The sequence below is a fragment of the Podarcis melisellensis genome (assembly GCF_964234715.1).
Source record: "Podarcis melisellensis genome assembly, chromosome: 13".
Classification (NCBI taxonomy): Eukaryota; Metazoa; Chordata; class Lepidosauria; order Squamata; family Lacertidae; genus Podarcis; species Podarcis melisellensis.
In genome coordinates, this window is record NC_138545.1 from 7,459,648 (window position 1) to 7,480,787 (window position 21,140).

The 21,140-nt window shown below is 44.9% G+C and overlaps 1 protein-coding gene across 2 annotated transcripts in view; it reads right to left on the reverse strand.

Moving 5' to 3' along the window:
• Positions 1-8,611: 8,611 nt before the first annotated feature.
• The window catches only part of LOC309355851 (uncharacterized protein), a 68,426-nt gene continuing 55,897 nt past the window's right edge, over positions 8,612-21,140 (reverse strand). For both annotated transcript variants that reach the window (XM_081887054.1, XM_081887055.1), the window contains exons 2-3: positions 11,360-11,578; positions 8,612-9,058 (exon numbers count right to left, since the gene is read on the reverse strand). In XM_081887054.1, coding sequence (XP_081743180.1) covers positions 8,724-9,058; positions 11,360-11,578 — 554 coding nt within the window. In that variant the 3' untranslated portion in view covers positions 8,612-8,723. The remainder of the gene's footprint in view (positions 9,059-11,359; positions 11,579-21,140) is intronic.

Genomic DNA, 21,140 nt, shown 5'->3' on the forward strand with positions numbered 1-21,140 from the left:
CCTCATGTTAAATTTACGTTTTACAAAATCACACTGTTGTTATTATGATTATTATTCTCATCTCAATTTATTGCCCACTGTAATCCCAGGTACGATGATGATTTCACATGGATGCACTGGAAAAGACCTCATACTGTATTTGCTAATAGCATTATTTGTTAACAGCAGTGCTGAGCTGGAACAAATTCCATTGAGGAACCGGGTGCATTCATCAGAAAAGTCACAGGAGGGCAGCAGAGAGCAAGGGCTGGAGGAGCCCCTTTGCTCTTGACACTTTTATCCAGTTTTCTAAAACCTTGTTGTCCTATTCACATTCTGCAGAGATGGGAAAAGATGGACATAGAAAAACATCCCCTCTTTTAGACTTAGGGACCTGACACCCAAGTCCTGAGGGCCCCACAGCAGAATTAAAGCTGCCCCCTTTTCTTGTTCCCTTTAAAAACAATCTCACCCCCTTCTTCTTTAGTTATATACACAACCCCCCCTTTTCTTATTAATACATTATGAATCATTGTGCAACCATTTTTTATTCACTTCTTACTCATTTTTCATTATTATTATTACCCATTTATTCACTTAATCTTTTTAAAAATTCTCATTAAAGAATCTTATTTTACTTTACTTCTTTTTTCTTTGCCCATTTCATCCCTATTTTGTCTTTTAGATCTCACAACTTCAACATTTTGAATTTTTGAATTTTTTTTGCTTTTTTTTTTTTAGTATCTACTTCTCCATCCCCTCCTTACGCCGGTTTCCCCCTTTGTCTTTTCTGAATAAACAAACAAACAAACAAGAATACTAAACAGTATATTTATATGCATATAGGAGGGTGGGTTATTGGGTTGTTTTTATTTTTATTTTATATTTTATGGTTTTATATTTTGATTTTGTTCTGTGACAACTGCCCTGAGACCTCTGGGTATAGGGTCTGTGACTGGACCTAACAGTCAGGGGTACCTTTACCTTTACAAGTGTCTTAACATCAAACCATGTTAATTTGCATCCCAGGTACTGCTTGTGGGGCATTTGGTTGGCCACGTGGAGAAGAGGTTGTTATACCAAATGAGCCACCATTTTCTTAAGTTCTCTTTCCCTATATTGAAGACTCATGGAATGATAGAATGAAGGCGTTGGAAGGGACCCAGGGGTCATCGAGTCCAACCCCCCTGCTAAACAGACATCTCAGCTAAATTGCTGAAAAAAATTGTGGCAAATAGTTCCACTTTTTTGCTGGTTTTTTTGCCAGTTCCGGGGACACTGGAAGGTGTGCTATAGCTTACCCACTGTAGCACAATTTAACTTCTTAAGAAAGGAACGAAATAAACTTTTCTATTTTTGTGTGTGATGTCCTTCAGAGAGAGGCCACACCTGCAGATCAGAAGGGTACACCTCTGCTCTCAGTTTCCTATCTTGAACCAATATGCTTATGTCCCATTGTCAGGGAACTGCCATCAACTCAGAGGCGAGAGATGGAAGGGCAATTGTGTTATAGGGAGCATTTGAAAATCTTGCGAAGCAGTTCTTCCTCCGGCGAGGAGGAAAGCCCCACCTCCAGTGGAGAAGAGGTGCAGGGACCAGGGGGTGCTAGGGAAAGCCTCAACACCGAGCCTGAGCAAACTGGAGCGGCGGGAAGTACGCCCCTGCCAGCGCCCCTTCTGCGCAGTAGGCTTCGGCGCAGGGAAGGGCGGAAAAGGTTGGGTGAAATATACTCGAGTATATATATATACTCGAGTCGAGTGTGGATTTCATGCTCTTTATTCAGCTCATAGTAGTGAGGAATGAAAGTTCCCCCAAAATATCTGCTTTTTATACATTATTTACGCAATGGGCCTCACGTGATTGGCTAATTCTGGGATTCTCCTGTAGGCCAATCAGGTTGCGGATTCACTTCCACCTGGAGCTGGATTGGGTGGCTCCTGCGGCCAATCATACTGCTGCATTGTTCTAGGACCAATCAGACTGCTGCTTTTTGAATCCTATTCAACTCAGTACATAACATTGGGGTGACGCGACTTTTATGCTGGGGGAGGTACAAAGACCAACCACTCCCAGATTCTGCTAGCGATTGAGCCAGACTGTAGCCTTATGAGGCTTTGCCCTCGGGTGGGAAAAATATTGCGCCTGGGAAAGGGTAGTGGGAGTCAACAGACACTCAAGGAATAGTTTTGGAGAAAAGGCTTTTATTTCTACCATCCATGAACTGGTAGAAGGAGCAAGTGTGATAAGTCACAAAAAGCATGCACGAAGTTCACAGTCATGTGGACAAGCATATATACCCCTTTCCAGTTCCCTCCTCCTTTCTCCTCCCTCAGGAGTCCTCTGAGCATGAACAGAAAGCTGTCTTGGGACTATTGGGACTCTTGGCACCCTTCCCAGGAAAGGGGTTTCAGAGTGTTCAGATATGTTTCAATCTCTTGTTCTGGCATGGTTCCCGGACAGACAATGTGGTTCTTTAGCAAGGCCAGAAGGCATGAGAAAGGCCTGAGAAACAATACACTGTGTTCCCTACCTTTGTTGCAATCTTTTTAGTTACAGCAAGCGGAATGTTTCTGATGCTTCGCTAATGCCTTTTAGCTGCTGAGAAAAATGATTTTGAAAAGCTCTGAGAAGCTTTGAGCCTGCTTTGGTGGGGGATGACTTTGGGCCTAGGTGAGGTCACCTGTGCTCACCTTCCTTCAAGACATGAATTTACGACGCTCTTCCCTGTAAATAGTTTGCACCAAGAATAAAGCCTGGAAAAGACAGGTCAGAGTCTTGCCTGTTTACTCTCGAGCAACCACACCAGCATCAGACACCCATGATATAGAAAGAAACATGGAATGGGCCTGACTTAATTCATTAATTAATGAATCCTTGTATTAGTTTAGCATCCTTGTATTAGTTTAGGTTTTGATAACAACTTTTACCCACATACGATTTTTTATATTTGATGTTTGTTTATATTTGATGTAGTTTCATTTTGCTCTGATGGCAGTAGGCTATCCCGAATCAAAATTATAGCAGAAGTTGATTTAGCCCATGATTTATCAAAAGAATTTATGTCGTGGCCTGATGCAGATTGTGGCATTGGACTAAAGAGAGGCCCTCAAGGAGCTTGTGGGTGTTGATGGGAAACTGTGCTAGAGATAGATAAAGCAAAAGTCTTAAGTAATTTTACAGCAGCCTCTTTGCTCTTTTCATCATGAGACACTAAAAGGAGAGCTGAGTATGAGCATGTTGTATGGAGGGAAGATACTGTGAAGCATATGACAGGATATTGGACTTGAGCCCGGTGGAATGTGACCCAGATTCAAATATGAAACTGTCCAGTGGCTGTTCTAAGGATTACCATATTTTTTGCCCCATAGGACGCACCGCCCCATAGGACGCACCTAGTTTTTTTGGGGGTGAAATAAAGAAAAAAAAATTATTTCCCCCCCCCAGGCGTGGGGCTGGCGTGGGGGAAGCCCGAGCTTCCCCCGACCCCAGCCCCCAGAACACGCTGCTGCCTGCAAGCCTTGCGAGCCCAGCGGGATCTCCCGCTGGGCGCGGGAGGCTTGTGGACACCTGCCCGAAGCACAGGGCGTCCTCTGGAGGGCGCCCCGTCCTTCGGGATGCAGGCTGCCGCCCCAAGCCTCGCGCGCTCGGCGGGACCTCCCCTGGGCGCGCAAGGCTTGTGGATAGCTTCCTGAAGCCTGGAGAGCGAGAGGGGTCGGTGCGCACCGATGCCTCTCGCTCTCCAGGCTTCAGCGAAAGCCTGCATTCACCCCATAGGATGCACACACATTTCCCTTTCATTTTTGGAGGGGAAAAAGTACGTCCTATAGGGCGAAAAATACGGTACATGGGATGGCCACATATACAGTGGTACCTCAGGATGCGAACGGGATCCATTCCGGAGCCCCGTTCGCATCCTGAGCAGAATGCAACCCACATTTGCGCGTGCACGGGTTGCGATTCGCTGCTACTGCGCATGATGTCATTTTGAGCACCTGTGCATGCGTGAGTGGCGAAACCTGGAAGTAGCCCGTTCCGTTGTAGCACCTTCTGCTTGTGGTTAACGCTTAGCTGGAATGAAATATTCAACGCAGCAATAGAGAAATTAAAATAATAATTTATTTGTCAGACAAATAAATGAGAGGCTCAGTGGTATATGGTTACCAAGCTCTGGCCTGGCCTCCTGCCATTCTGGCCAGCACTTATATTCCCTTAATCCAGCCCCCTTTGCTCCTCCTGTGGCTGCCTCTGTCCAATCAGCCTGGTTGAAATTCCTATTGGTTGTTTGCTAGAACCAATCACAATAGATACACCCATTTCCTATTGCCTTTTATGGGACACAAAGAGCTATATATTGTTACATCTATAAATGACAAATAAGTAGTAATATATCTTACATGTGTCTCAACAAGGAATCTTAATTACTAGCTCACCTCTTGCCCTCCTTGCCCTATTGCCTTCTAAAACAAATGGTTAATCTTAAATTTTATCTTCAACAGATGTCAAGGATCTTGAGTTCACATCAACATTGAAAGATCTCCTTCATAGAAGGTTTCTAAACAAAAGGCCTGACAACTATATATCAGGAGTGCTCGATGGCGTCTCCTGTCTGGCAGGGGGGCTAGGCTGGTGGCTGACTTAATTTCAGGATAGTTACAGCTATATGAAATAAGAATCTAGCATTTCTTAAATCCTTTGCATAATTACATTTAAGCCAATATATTTAAGCTAATATATTTCATACATTATCATAGGTAGCCTTTTAAAAGGAATAAGGCCTTTGTAAAGTAAAAAAGGAACTCAGTAAAAAACAGCTTCAAAAGAAGCCTCTTCAGTTTACACCCCTCCTTTCACCCCTCCTTTCCCAGCCAGCTAGATGCTTCTCCCATTAGCTCTTCCCAACATTTATTGCCTTTTAACTCTCTCAGTTTAAGAAAGAAACAGCTTTAAAAGATTTCCCAAAAATGCTCTCATTCTTCCAGCCAAGCCAGTTGCCTTTTTCACTGCTCTTGGCCTTTCAACCTTAGGAAGAAGATCTGGCTCATTTTACTGGGAGGCACATGGTATCATTTTACTATTTGCCCATTCCTAATTGTGTTTTCTCAGCCTTTTTTATCTTCTGTAACATGTAGGATCAGTGTCCTCGCTCTCAGTCTGTAATTTCCTTTTTACGACTTTGATAATTGTTTTCTGCTATGAATCAAGGGGCCCCTTGTCTAGGAGGAAAACATTGCCAAGGTTCTCTAAGCAGCTGGTCTTTTGCCTGGCATGAAACATTTGAAAATCTTTAAGCTCTCTTTTTAAAATATACAGGCCCTGATTGGAATATATAAGCTTTGATAAAAATGCAGGCTTATGATTAGATGCCTCACCGTTACGTCCAGGTTGCCGTGGAACGCAACCTGAAGCATATTTAACCCGAGGTATGACTGTATACAGAACTCAGAATTATGCAACCCCCAACTGGTGGTTTATCATTTTTCTTTATTATTAAACTCAAAATCCACCTTTTCACCAAAGAGTTGAAGGTGGCACAGATATGCCCTCCAAGCCTCCTGATTTTCCAGGGACAGTCCTAGAATTATGAAAGCCACTCCAGTTTCTGAGTTGATCCTGGAATGTCCCAATTTCTCCCCACCAGTGCTGAGTTCGGTGTGGAGGTTGAACCTGCACACGTCCCGAATGAGTGAGGGAGCATCGCGTTGCCTCTCCATGGCTTCTCATAGAGCGCAGGCAAGGAGGAGAAGAAACTGCCACCAGCAAGGCCCAGCCTCATGTGATGTGTCAGCTCTGAGGGGTGACAGAAGGCCGGGACACCCTGTGTGGGACGAAAGGGGGAGTGGAGCAGAGCGCATTGAGTATTGACTTTTGTTTTTAAAAAAAATGTTTTGTGCATCCGCATTTGATCTTGCTCTTTTCTTAATTTTATTTATTGGTGTGTGTGTCTTTTTCTTGTTAAATCTACCACAAAGGATAAAATCACAATAGAAAAACACCAAATACATAAGCAAAATAAAAATGAAAATAACCTTATAATCTGGCCAGAACACATTTTAGAAGGGTATTGGATAACAACCAACCAAAGATCAGGTTAAAGAGGAACATTTTTGCCTGGTGCCTCAATGTGTACAATGGAGGGCCATTAACAACACAAGAAAACTCCTTTCCCCTTGCCCTGAGCTGTGAACAGAGGCAGGGATTTCAGGTGATGGGGTGGGGTGTTTGAGGGGACAGGAAAAGGCAGTTTTGGAGCAAGGTTTGCTGGGAAGAAGCAGCAGGAGAGGAGCTGAGCTCCATTTTGGGCAGGCAGGCTGAAGGATGCCTGCGCTGCCACCCCATGAAATGACCATGCTGTAAGATTTGCACTCCCACCATGCAGACTGAAGGTGTAAATAGGTGAATAAACCATGAGTTTGACCAAACTGCGGGAGGAAGTGGAAGACAGGAGTGCCTGGCGTGCTCTGGTCCACTGGGTCACGAAGAGTTGGAGACGACTAAACGACTAAACAACAACAACAATAGTCTTTACTGCGTTTTCTATTCCTCCAAAGGGACACAAACCCTGTGTGAGTGCCAGGGACCCCATGGGCTCTTGCCCCCACTCGGCAAAGAGAAGGGCAGGCATTCAACTTTTGTAACAATATTTTAGGTCACACCATAGATTTGTATAACAGCATTACAATATTGGCTGTTTTATTTTCAGTTCTTTTCCTAATGTGGCTGCAGGGATCTGTTTTAAATGAAGGGGTTCCCAGCAACCAGTCTTCTCAACCCCAATCCGGTTCTTCAAGCTGCAGTGCATGGAGTCAGGACACAGGATGTGGGCTTGTATACAGGGGTGCCATCTTGCCCTCAATTGTGGGTGCCCACAGCCATAACATGGAGGCGCAACATCACACGCATATGCCTGCACATGGTGCTCATTGACTTTGTGGTTGCCCAGTCCCTGCAAATTACATTTTTGTGGGTGCCCAAGTACCCACGGCCCCCTGGAGTTGACTCCTATCCTTGTATATTTCCTTCTCATTCTTGCTGGTGCTATTGTGATACACCACACAGGGCCATACTCATGTATTTTACAGGTTTCCAATTAGCGTCATTTTTTGAATTTGAGCCAGAACACAATTCTGCCATATTTGTAGGTGAGAAAATGGGAAGGAGGAGATATCTGCAATTTTTTCAGCAGGAGGGAAATGCCAGTGAAATGGAGGATCTTGCTGGCTGTAGCGGAAGCAGACGGAGGGAGGAGTTACCAGCTGGCTGCAGAATCTACACAGAAGTGGGCTTTTGTGCTACCCTGGTGGATGGCCGCAGCCTGTGAACATGGCTCTAGAGTAGAACTTGGTTCAAAGGACAGCAGCCAGGTGAAGACAAACAGGATTGAAGTGACGCTCTGGGGGTCATGGAAAGCAGGGCAGGGAACATTGCAATATCACATGCTGCTGATTGTAGCAGCTGCCAGAGGGCAGGCGAAGAGGAGGAGAGACTGCCACCAGCAAGGCCCAGCCCTGTGTGTGATGCGCCAGCTCTGAGGGGCAGGCGGAGGGTAGGGCCGGCCTGGGTGGGACGAAAGGGGGACTGGAGCAGGTTTAATCTTGCCCCTTTCTTAAAAAGATATTTATAAATTTACCAAAGAATATAATAGAATAAAATCGGGACTAAGGTTTTTGGTCAGGGCAGTGGAGGAACTGTGTGTGCTATGTCCAGGACTGCTTAAAATCACATGATCCAACTTTGAATGTATTGTTATAGATTTAGTGGTGGCATAGCTGTCAACTTTTTGCTTTTCTTGAGAGGAATCCTATTCGGAATAAGGGAATTTCCCTTAAAAAAATGGAAACGTTGACAGCTATGAGTGGTGGGGATCCCCCTAAACCCAAGAAATGAAGAAATGTTAGGATCCTGGGACCATTTCCCTTCTCTCTTTATGTTTTGGGGTGGGGGGAGTATGAGATAAAAGGAGAGGCAACAGCTATTAAGTTTAGACATAACTGATGGACAACAATTGGTATTGGTGTGTTAAAGTTGTTGCAAAGGTTGGGTTTGAAAAACAATATTGGCTTAAAACCTCCCGTATCTTATAGTGTAACCTCTGCAGAGTTGCCCCTGAATTAGCTATTTGTTGTTGTTGTGTGGTCATGTCCAATTCTTTGTGACCCCATGGACCAGAGCACTCCAGGCACTCCTGTCTTCCACTGCCTCCCGCAGTTTAGTCAAACTCATGTTGGTAGCTTGGAGAACACCCTAAATTAGCTATTTAGGGAGGTCTTGAAATGTGTGGACTGGGCCACCAGGGCAAGCGTCTGAACCTTCATCTGACAGGAAATGTTTTGCAGGAGTGGGCAACAGATAAAAAACGTGACATTGAGGGAGGGTCATATGGCGGAGGGAGTGAGAGTGAGAAATGTCCTTATTTTCAAATGAGGAATGTTGGAGAGTATGCATACAGTGTACTCTGCCTCCCCATTTTATCCTCAAAAGCATTCTAGTGAAGTTCATGGTTATGTGCTAAACACACTTTGCTTCTACAATAATCAAACTTCAACATGATTTTGGAGGGAGATTAATCCATTCCCCACTTCTTTCCAGAACCCACCCACCACCTCAATCAAGTGATCACATCAAGAGATATCTGTGAGTTTGCTCACTTTTATTCAGCCTTAGGCCAAATATGGATACATGGAAATTATTTAATCTGGGATAGGCTGGGGAGGGAAAACTGGGATAGGTTGAGAAAGGGGTGTGCATCACTTTTCACCCTGGGATTTCTCCTCAGGCCTCTGGCTGGGCTCCACGGTGCCTGCTGTGCGGGTAAACATACAGGAGTATGAAGTGCCGATGTTCCAGTCAGAGTAGGGGACTACCACCTGGCTGAAGACCAAGAGGGAATCCTTGATGCTGCCCTTCAAGACTCGGGGATTCACAGGGTGACCTTCAAGGAGGGCATTCTTCACCCACTGGACAGAAACTTCACTTGCATTGAGCCCAATGACCATGCCAGTGAGAATTGTCTGTGCTCGCTGAAGGCTTCTTTTTTTACGGTTGGTGTGATAGAGGTTCTCACGGAGACCGGTCCCTTTGTCTTTTTAAGTTTTGGGGTGAGGAAAGTATGAGAGAAGAGGCAACAGCTATTAATTTTAGGCATAATTGATGGACAACATTTATGACACCATTCAGTGCTGATTATTTTCTGCTGGATTCTCTGACAAACATTTTTAATCTGTAGATAGAGGGTGTAAATCCTTAATGAAAGCTTTAAGGAGCAAAGGGGATTTAACTGAAGTTCTTGTGTGTGTGGACCTGAGTAGGAAGATCTGTGGCACATACATGGGGCTTCCTTGAGCTGGATGAGGACACGGTGGGATAGTGGAAATTCCAGGAATATTTACACAGCTCCTTTCCCCAACATGTATAAAGAAAGCGTCCAGCACAAAAAGCATCCCAGCCTTCCCAGAGAAGGTATTGGTGTATAGGCTACGTTTGAAAACCAAGTATAGCTAAAAACTTCCCATATCCAATGATACCATCTCTGCAGCAGCTAACTAGGTACGGAGCTCCTTAAATGTGTGGACTTGGCCACCAGGGCAAGGATATAAAAATCTGCCTCCAATAGAAGGGCACTGAAGCCTTATTTCTGGATCCTTGAGCCTGAGCTCATTCGCCGCTGAACTCTTGGAACTCGGAGGACTTCCTCAGAGAAAAGAGTTTATTTGTAGTCTGCGCAGAGGCGGCCAGTGGAATAGCTTCCAAAGGCTGGCGGCGATACATGGCGTTTGGCAGGCATTCGTATACTGAAGGTACACCCTTCCCTCTACCAATCACCGACCGCCAACCAAGCATTTTACCTTAGAAGGATGACCACGCTATGCAAGTTCCTCACCCATTTCCTTGTCTTATTTGGTAAGCCTTTTCTAGTGCCTACATGGCTTCTCCTACTGTCTACGTGACAAGCCAAAGCTACTTCAGCAATCTATATTGTGACAGGGCTAAAGCCTCCCTTCCTTCATTCAACAGGCAGCTTCACCTTCATTATCTTATATAGCTGACTTCCTTATTCTCTCCTTAGTTCTCTTCTCGGACCATATTTGGTTAACCTTTCTTTTGCCTGCGTGACACTTCCTTATGGCATACATGACACAAGCTATTACAAATCAGGCCGTTGCTGATGGAAATTAAGCCCTATCTTCCTTTAGGCACCATCTGTTCATCTAGGTCACCCTATGCTGGGTAAACATATGTCTGGAGGTGGGAATGGTTTTTAATGGGGGTGGAAATTATTGTGGGAGACACCTTGGCCCCTGCAGGGTACACATTCTTTCCTTTCCTTCTCCCATTGTTACCGTCTGATAAAAACATGCATTTAGTACAGTGGTGCCTCGCAAGACGAAATTAATTCGTTCCGCAAGTCTTTTTGTCTTGCGAGTTTTTCGTCTTGCGAAGCACGGTTTCCCATAGGAATGCATTGAAAATCAATCAATGCGTTCCTATGGAAACCGCCCTCAGACCAGGTCCAGGGACAGTCTGTCCCCCAACCCCTTCTGAAGGCCGGCGGGGGGTGAAAGTCTTTGCTTCCCCCCCCGCCTGCCTTCCCGGGACAGCGGAGACTTCTCCGCTGTCCCGGGGCGATTTAAAAGCCACCGGGAAGGCAGGCAGGGGGGATAAAGACTTTTGCCCCCCGCCAGCCTTCAGAAGAGGTCCAGGACCTCTTCTGAAGGTGGGCGGGGGGCAAAAGTCTTTGCTCCCCCCCGCCTACCTTCAAAAGCCATCCGGGATAGCGGGAAGCGCTTCCCTGCTATCCCGGACTGCTTTTAAAATGCTGGCGGTGGGGAGCAAAGCCTTTCGGCCCCCGCCGGCCTTCCTGGACCTCTTCTGAAGGCCGGAGGGGGGGGAAGGCTTTGCTCCCCACCGCTAGCATTTAACAGAGGTCCCCAGAGATTTCCCTATGGGCTTTCTTCTTGCGAAGCAAGCCCATAGGGAAATTCGTTTTGCGAAGCGCCTCCAAAACAGAAAACCCTTTCGTCTAGCGGGTTTTTCGTCTTGCGAGGCGTTCGTCTTGCGGGGCACCACTGTATTGTTCAAGAACGGCGAAAACCTTTCTGCAGAGATAAGAGGAGAATTACTGTTCAGATCTCCACCGGACTGATTGCATTTTCAAGTTGTGTCTTTAGCCAATTCTAGCACCGATATAATGGCAACTGGTGGGGAAAGTCTTATCTCAACAGGCCATAATGGAAAGCAGAAATAAATTTCTGAATTAAGGAGGAAGCAGTCTTAAAATGGTCAGTCCCTGAGAGGATCTTAAGCAATCTGGAAACAATTATCCTGCTCCCAAACCGTGCTTTTCAAAGGAAAACTAAGTCCCAACTGTGTTGAGAATTTTTACCTTCAGGTTCATTGACTTTTGTTTCAGACTCAGGGAGGGATACTCGACAGACGAAGAGGTCCACCTCCGAATCGCCTAGTGGTTTAAGGCTGAAGTGTGATGTGTTACCAGTGTGCGCACTTATAATGCCAGAGGTGTTATCTGATTGGCCACCTTCCTCCCACGTAATCGTCATGCCTACGGGGACAAAGTCATCGACAGTGCACACCAATATTGGACCTAAGGGAACAAAATAGATAGACAGACAGATGAAATTCCTGGTTTTTTAATGACTTTGTATTAGTGTTTTTATGGTTTTTCTGATATTGCTTTACAGTTTTTTGTTGCTTAGTGCACTATTTAAGATTTAAGCAGCTTAGAAACCTCTGCTTTTCATCTCAGTGCTTCCAGTCGTGCTTTTGTCTGCCATCTCTTCTTCTATACGCCCCTGTGATTTTCCTTCTCTCTGACCCTCTTTCCCATGCATATTCTCTTTTCGTGGAATCATAGAATTCCAGAATTGGAAGGGACCCCAATGCTCATCTAGTCCAGCCCCCTGTAATGCTTACTTACTTACTTCATCAAAACTTTTCTAGGCATTACAAATATAGGGCATCCTAAAACATTTAAAATATATAGAAATAAACAGCCATGTAAAATATATAATGATCAGGAATTTCATTGGGATTTATCCTGCTAAATAGTGCCATTTAGCACTCCAAGAGATACTATTAACAAAACCTCAGCCCCCCTTGCAGCTAATTCCGGGTTAATGTCAGACAGATATAATCGGATATTTTCATTGTGCCGTGATGTTAGACTACCCCAAAAAGGGGAGGTAGCATGAGTTTGCATACCAGGTTGTAAACTGGACAGTAGAAAAGGTTATGTTCTACAGTGTCTGGCACATTCAAAGAACATCCACAATGTCTATCATTTCTGGAGATGTATAAAAATCTCTGCCCTTGACAGAAGTTGAAGGAAAAACATTCAGTCGGGCTAAGATAAAGGTCCTGAGTTGGACAGAAATTATTATTTTTGAGAAATGTGACCCTGTTATCTTGGGAGAGCAAGTTATATTTACACGTGACTTGATGTTGTTTCCTCCCAATGTATCTTAATCTGTTTTGACTATTGCAATAAATATATTGCTCACTCAAATTATACAAGGGTTTCAAAATCTGATTTGAATACCAATAGATCTGATTTTCTTATGTAAGAGTTGCAACGTCTGGATTTATCAGGGTCCGTAAGTAGGTCAGAGAGTAGACTCAAAGGTTGGCAACAAAATGGAAATGCAACCCGTAGTTTACAGTGCTAGCCCACACCCAATATTCCATTGTGTGTATACCTAGTTCTGCACACATTGTCTCATACATAATTGAACTTGGGAGCCCCAGGAGACGTCTCAAGACGGATGTGAGGGTGATCTGACTGAGACATCTGTCACCCCATTGATCGCCAGGGCTGATCTGACTGACCTGGCTGGCTAGGCAGGTGTCCCCCTGTTTCATGTGCGTCCCTCCCTAAGCTGCACGCTCGGTGGAAGAGGAAGAGGAAGTGTACCATTCTTCAATCAAGGCTTGATGATAGCTGTGCTCCCTGTAGAGATAGAACCTCCCTGATAGAACCTCCCCCTGTAATGCAGGAATCTCAGCTAAATGATTTCAGCTACATAGTTTGTGAGAGCCCTGCCTTCTTTGCCCCTATCAGAAGAATGTCTCTTCTGTCCCCTAAACCTACAAAGATCTCAGCACACAGAAACAGGCACTTACAAATGTTAATAAAAGGGTATTTGTTTTGGAACCATGGGATCTGTCCTTTTGGAATGACTATCCCGTTTAATGCTGGCAAATATGCAGACAAGTTGGAGGAAGAGAATCCAAGGGTTGTTATTGCTCTGTTTCTAAGGGTGGTTCCAGATGCCCAGATTTCAGGTACATGCATGAGAAGGCTGCATATAGGATGGAAAGAGAAGCAAACTCATCTGGAGCAGCCTGGGAAGAAGTCAGTGGCAGGCTGGCCCCGCAAAGGAGTCCCACAAATGGTAAGAAGATCTTGGCCCACATTTTAGGATTCAGTGTGAATGGCATGTGGGCCACCAGGCCTGCTTATATAGCATCCTGGGAGACTTTGGTGAGATATGTTTCCCATCCGTAGCTCCACCCAGACAATCCAAGAAGAGGCTATTCTGTGAGGTTCTCAGAAAGTCCTTCCGGATACTTGAGTGTAATTGGGATTTGTGGGACATCCTTATAGTTATGGGGAAGTTCGCCTACTGTTATTATTTAATTTGTACACCACCCTTCATTAGCAGATCACAGGTGAGGATGTTTCACCCCTCCCATTGCAAGAACCTGCTGACAATATTTCAGAAAGGAGGGGGTGGATTTTGCTCATTGCTTCTTCCGCTCCAGCCTGTGGGAGTCTGAGTGTTATCTGTATATAGATAAGGTGACTGCTCAAGCAGCTGTAACACTCATGCAGTCCACCGTCTCCGATTAGTCTAGTTTATGCAGTAGCTGTAGAGAATAAAAGAAGTTATACTTCAGAGCTGTCGTTCGTGTGGTTCATACTCTGCTGTGCTCCGCTGACATTTGGAACTGAGTTTGGTGCTCACTGTTTCTAAGGGTGGTTCCAGATGCCCAGATTTCAGGTACATGCATGAGAAGGCTGCAAAGAGGAAGGAAAGAGAATCAAACTCACGTAGCTCCACCCAGACAATCTAAGAAGAGGCTATTCTGTGAGGTTCTCAGAAAGTCCTTCCAGAAACCTGAGTGTAATTGGGATTATTTAATTGTTATTATTTAATTTGTATACCACCCTTCATTAGCAGATCACAGGCAGTTCAGAACATAAAAGTACAACATGAGAACACAAAATATATAATCTTCTTCCCTGATCTTTTTTTTTTTTTGGTGTACAACTTCTTTTTATTATTATTAAAGATTTTCTTGTTTTACAGAAGTATGTGTAATGTCTCTCATATTTTTCCCATGTAACATTTTTACAAATCAGTTTCATTTGTTGAGACATTAGTGGGGGGGGGGGAAGGGGTGGAGGGGGGGAAGAAGTGTGGGTTGGGGGTGGGGTCAGGTGGCGATGTTTCTATTTTGCTTAATGTATGTAGGGTTTTGTGTCAGCAATGCTCGTGCCGGTTCTCTGCTGTTCATTTGTGTTTCTTTGGTGGTGAAAGAGTTTGGGGTTAGTCTATGGTGTGGTTGTTTGTTTGCGATTGGCTGTGGTGATCTTTGTTTTCGTGTGTGAGTGCGGTGTGTGTGTGTTTTGGATCAGGTTAGCCATACAGATTTGTATGCTGTTGGTGGGTTATTGTCAATGTCTTGTTGGGCTGTGTATGTGATAAAGGGGAGGCATACGGGGATAAAGGAGTCTTCTTCTGTTTGTCCCCATGTCAGTTTCAGTTTACTGGTTAATTTTTCTAGTAAGGCTGTTACTATTTGGTACCATTGGTCCATGCTTGCTCCTGACAGGTCTCTCCAGTGTCTGGTTATGGTGTTTCTGTCTGCTGAAAGTAGGTGGGTTATGAGTTCTTTGTGGTGTAAATGGGCATTGTTGTCTTGGAAGATGTTTAGTAGGGCCAGTTCTGGGGTGGTGTCTAATACTTGCTTAAACAAAAAAAAATTCCTTCCAGTAGCACCTTAAAGACCAACTAAGTTAGTTCTTGGTATGAGCTTTCGTGTGCATGCACACTTCTTCAGATAAGAATCTGAATCTGGTCTTTAGTTGGTCTTTAAGGTGCTACTTGAAGGAATTTTTTTTGTTTTGACTATGGCAGACCAACACGGCTACCTATCTGTAACTAATACTTGCTTAGTTATTTTACATAACTCTCCAGCTATTTTACATAACTCTCCAGCTATTTTACATAACTCTCCAGCATTTTGGTGAGATTCCTGGGCGTATTAGCACTAGTTTTCTTGGTACCACCTGTAGGTGAGTTTCAGAGTGAGTTATTTTCTTTTCGTTGATATGGATTTAAAGGGGGGTTTAGACCACATTCTGGTCCATTGAGTCGGGTTAATCTCATAGCCTATGTCATTCTTCCATTGTTTTTTTATTGCGTCTAGGGGGTTTGTGGGATTTTGGAGTAGTATTTTGTATATTGCGGATACCATCCCTTTACCGTTTCCCTTTGTTGTTAGGAGGAGGTTTTCGAAGGTTGTCAGGGGCCTAGTTGCTGCTGATTTTACTGCTGGGTGATCATTTTGATCATGGCTATTTTGTCTGAGAGAGTGAAATTCATGTTGTTCCATCTCTTTAGGTCTTTGTTAATTTGTCGCCACAGGGGCTTGTAGTTGTGGAGGTACAATTTATTGAGGTTTCTGGTTATTTGAACCCCATGGTATCCGAACTTGGTGTGGCAAAGTTTTATTTTGGTGACCTTCATGAGTTCATTTTGGGTGTGAGGAGGGGTGTTGAAGCACATAGCTTCTGACTTTGTAAAATTTACCTGTAGGCCCGACACCATTGCAAATGTGTTGAGTTCTCTGATTAGGGAGGTTGCTGTGCTTAAGGGGTCTGGTGTTGTGACCATTAGGTCGTCTGCAAAGAGCCCTAATTTATAGGTTCTGCCTTTTATTTCCACTCCCTTGATGTCTGTGGCTGCTGGGATTCGGATTGCTAAGGGTTCCAGAGGCAGGATAAATAAGAAGGGAGATAGTGGGCATCCTTGTTTCATGCCTCTTTGGATAGCTATAGTATTAGAATCCATATTGTTAGTTCTGCATTTTGCTGAGGTTTGGGAGTATATTTGTTTGAGGATTTGTAGGAAGTTGGGGCCAAATTTCATGTTAGTTAGTACTGCTAATATGTATTTCCACTCTAAGCAATCAAAGGCTTTGAGGATGTCTAGGGACATAATTGTCAATGGGAGTTTAGTTGCCTTGCTGTGTTCGATCAGGTTCAGTAATTTCCTGATGGGGTCTGTTATATTGCGGCCAGGGACAAAGCCAGTCTGGTCTGGGGCTATTAACTTGTGTACAAAGATTTTTAGGCGGTTGGTCAAGATTGATGTGAATATCTTGTAGTCTTGGTTTATTAATGAGGTTGGGCGGTATGATTCTACTTTGAGGCTGTCTTTTAGTGGTTTTCGGATGGAGACTATTTTGGAGTGGGTCCAGGTTTTGGGGATCGGGCTCCCTTTTATGATGTCGTTGAATAGGTGGGTCATGTAGGGCATCAAGGGTTCTTTGAATTTTATAGAATACTGCTGTGAAGCCGTCTGGGCCTGGTGCTTTGTGTGGTTTTATGTTTTTGAGGACTGTATCTATTTCCTCTGGGGTGATAGGGCTGTCCATGAATTCCTGTTCCTCATCAGTTAGGGTAGGCATGGTCAGTCCTGCTAGAAATTTTCTGATTTCCTTCTCTCGTGGGTTATGGGAGGTGTATAGGTTGGAGTAGAATTCTGCAAATTCTGAGGTTATTTCTTTGGGGGAGAATGTTATGTTGCCATCTTTTTTGGTGATGCAGTATATTCTTGTTTTGAGTGCTTTTCCACCTACATCTATTTGCTAGTAATCTGGAGTTTTTCCCTCCATATTCATAGAAACGTCGTTTAGAGTATAGAATGTTGATCATTGTTTGGTTGATTTCTAGGGAGTCTAGTTCTCTCCTTTTTTGTTCTATAAGTTTGAGGAGTTTTTTAGATCCTGTTTGTTTGTAGCGTGATGAGAGGGCTGTGATATTCTTCTATTTTGCTAATTTTTGAGGTTTGTTTTTTAAGGAATGTTTTCTCTTTTATGCAAGCTCCTCTGGTGACCGCTTTCATTGCATCCCATAGGAGGGGGGTTGTTATATTGTCTACATCGTTTTCCTTGAAGTAGTTTTGGAGAGTTTTTGTGAGACTCTCTCTAATTTGTTTGTTTGTAAGGATAGGACTGAAGGACCATGATGGGGTGGTTTGTATTCCTTCTATTTTAACGGTGACTTCTACTGGAGCATGATCTGTGATTTTAATGTTACCTATGTTCGTTGAATCCACTGAGGGGATCAGACCCTGTGTGACTAGAATGCTGTCCAGTCTGGACACTGTACCATGGCGTCCCGATTGGAATGTATGGCTGGAGTCTCCCGGGTTTTGCTCACCCCAAATGTCATAGAGACCCCTGTTTTTTAGCATTTTTAATAGCTTGTAAGAGTTCCTATTTGTTGGGGGTTTCCTTCAGAGGAAAGTTGCCATGGGGCTGTAGGGTGGATGTCTTTCAGGGATATACCTTTCATATTTAGATTGAGGTCCCCTCCTAGGATTGCTTCCCCTTCAGAGAAGGAGAGGAATTTGTTTAGTGTCTTCTGGAAGAATTCTAATTGTTTCGCGTTTGGGGCATATATGGAGCCGATTGTCAGTTTGATTTTGCCATCTAGTGTCCCTTTAGCGAAAATGAATCTGCCTTTTTTGTCCTTAAGGACTGTAGTGGCAGTGAAGTTCAGGTCTCTGCTAACTATTATGGCTAGAATCATAGAATCATAGAGTTGGAAGAGACCACAAGGGCCATCGAGTCCAACCCCCTGCCAAGCAGGAAACACCATCAGAGCACTCCTGACATATGGTTGTCAAGCCTCTGCTTAAAGACCTCCAAAGAAGGAGACTCCACCACACTCCTTGGCAGCAAATTCCACTGTCAAACAGCTCTTACTGTCAGGAAGTTCTTCCTAATGTTTATGTGGAATCTTCTTTCTTGTAGTTTGAATCCATTGCTCCGTGCCCGCTTCTCTGGAGCAGCAGAAAACAACCTTTCTCCCTCGTCTATGTGACATCCTTTTATATATTTGAACATGGCTATCATATCACCCCTTAACCTCCTCTTCTCCAGGCTAAACATGCCCAGCTCCCTTAGCCGTTCCTCATAGGGCATCGTTTCCAGGCCTTTGACCATTTTGGTTGCCCTCCTCTGGACACATTCCAGTTTGTCAGTGTCCTTCTTGAACTGTGGTGCCCAGAACTGGACACAGTACTCCAGGTGAGGTCTGACCAGAGCAGAATACAATGGCACTATTATTTCCCTTGATCTAGATGCTATACTCCTATTGATGCAGCCCAGAATTGCATTGGCTTTTTTAGCTGCCGCATCACACTGTTGGCTCATGTCAAGTTTGTGGTCAACCAAGACTCCTAGATCCTTTTCACATGTACTGCTCTCAAGCCAGGTGTCACCCATCTTATATTTGTGCCTCTCATTTTTTTTGCCCAAGTGCAATACATTACATTTCTCCCTGTTAAAATTCATCTTGTTTGTTTGGGCCCAGTTCTCTAATCTGTCAAGGTCGTTTTCAAGTGTGATCCTGTCCTCTGGGGTGTTAGCCACCCCTCCCAGTTTCGTGTCATCTGCAAATTTGATCAGGATGCCCTTGAGTCCATCATCCAAGTCGTTGATAAAGATGTTGAATAAGACCGGGCCCAAGACAGAACCCTGTGGCACCCCACTAGTCATTCTTCTCCAGGATGAAGAGGAACCATTGATGAGCACCCTTTGGGTTCGGTCAGCCAGCCAGTTACAAATCCACTGAGTGGTAGCATAGTCAAGACTGCATTTTACCAGCTTCTTTACAAGAATATCATGGGGCACCTTGTCAAATGCCTTGCTGAAATCAAGGTAGGCTACATCCACTGCGTTCCCTTGATCTACCAGGGTCGTAATTCTGTCAAAAAACGAGATCAGATTAGTTTGACATGACTTATTTTTCAGAAATCCATGCTGACTATTGGTGATCACAGCATTCCTTTCTAGGTGCTCACAGACTGTTTGCTTAATGATCTGCTCCAGAATCTTCCCTGGTATTGATGTCAGACTGACTGGGCAGTAATTATTTGGGTCCTCTCTTTTCCCCTTTTTGAAAATAGGGACAACATTTGCCCTTCTCCAGTCTGCCAGGACTTCGCCTCTTCTCCAGGAATTCTCAAAGATGACTGCCAGTTCTTTTAATACTCTTGGATGCAATTCATCTGGCCCTGGAGACTTGAATACATTTAGACTAGCCAAGTATTCTTGTACTATCTCCTTAGTTATTCTGGGCTGTGTTTCCTCTGCTGAATAATTTGCTCCAAATTCTTCAGGTCGGGCATTGTTTTCTTTATCGGAGAAGACTGAGGCAAAGAAGGCATTGAGGAGTTCAGCCCTTTCTGTGTCCCCTGTTTGCATTTCACCATCCTCTCCTCTGAGTGACCCCACTGTTTCTTTGTTCTTCCTTTTGCTACGAACATACCCATAAAAGCCTTTTTTGTTGCTTTTAACCTCTCTAGCAAGCAAACGTGAGCTTTCCCTGAGCCTCATGAGACCCACTGTTGACTGAAGCGGGGTCACTCAGGAGTTTGCTCCCTTTGGGTGGGTTGTGTATTTCTTGTAGGAAGGTGACGTGTGGTTTCATGGTGTTGATGTATGAGGTGATGCGTTTTCTTTTGATGGGGTTTCCCAGCCCCCTCACATTTAATGTAATTGCTTTTAGGTTAGCCATCTTGCTTATCTATTATGTGGGGCGATTCCCTGCCAACCCGTCCAGGTTGTCTTGTGTCTCTCTCTTCGTGTTGTGTAAAGAACCAGTGTGGTTGCGCTGACCTAGGGTGTGGTGGGTGGGTGGACTAGTGGGATTAGAGTTAGATTTGGGTTAAAGAGTAGGGGGTAGGTTGTAGAGAGTTTCCTATATGTAGTCATATAGGTGTTTGTTTGGGGTATTTTGGACCATCTGGCATTTAGCCAGTTGGTCCTAGGTCTCAGTTGGTGTGGAAGGCCATGTTCAAGGACAGACCATCCCGCCTGTCGTTTGCGATAGGGGGGTGATCAGCGAGACAGTGTGAAGTGACTTTGTAACGCCTTTGTCAGGTATAAGGTTCATAAGCAACGTTGCCAATGTTATGAGCAACATTGTTGGTGTGTTGGGGTGGGGATGTGGGTGTTGGTACGCTCTGGCGCTACCACAGTGCTGGTTGGGTAACAGATTTTAGCCTGATTGTGGGTTGGGTTACTGCGGAACTGAAGGAGGCAGTGGTGCGCCCGCTCTTAAAGAAAACATCATTAGATCCTTAAGATCTATCCAATTACCGCCCGGTTTCGAATCTTCCGTTCCTGGGTAAGGTGATTGAGAGAGCGGTTGCCGAACAGCTTGGTAGGTTTCTGGATGAAACATCAGCTCTGGATCCATTCCAGTCCGGCTTCCGCGCGGGTCATGGGACCGAGACGGCTCTGGGTGCCCTAACAGATGATCTTTGTAGACAGCTGGATCGGGGCGGGTCGGGGCTGCTGATTCTTCTAGATCCGTCAGCAGCTTTCGACATCACCAACTCCTGGACCACCGCCTTGCCGACGTGGGGATCCAGGGCACAGTCCTTCAATGGCTGCGCTCGTTTCTCTCTGGTCGGGGACAGAGGGTGGCGCTTGGGGGGGGGGAATTGTCATCGCGCCACTCCTTGGTGTGTGGAGTACCTCAGGGTGCGATACTCTCCCCGATGCTTTTCAACATCTTTATGCGCCCCCTCACCCAGCTTGTCTGGAGTTTTGGGCTGGGTTGCCATCAGTATGCTGATGACACCCAACTCTATCTGTTGATGGATGGCCATCCTGACTCGGCCCCAGACACACTGACCAGATGTTTGGAAGCTGTGGCTGGATGGTTACGTGGGAGCCGGTTGAAGCTAAATCCTTCGAAGACAGAGGTCCTGTGGTTGGGACGGGACGATATGGGATTGGGGGGGGGCAACTCCCATCTCTTGCGGGGGTGCAATTAGTGCCAGCACCGTCCGTTAAGAGTTTGGGTGTAATCTTCGACACCTCCCTTTCCATGGAGGCGCAGA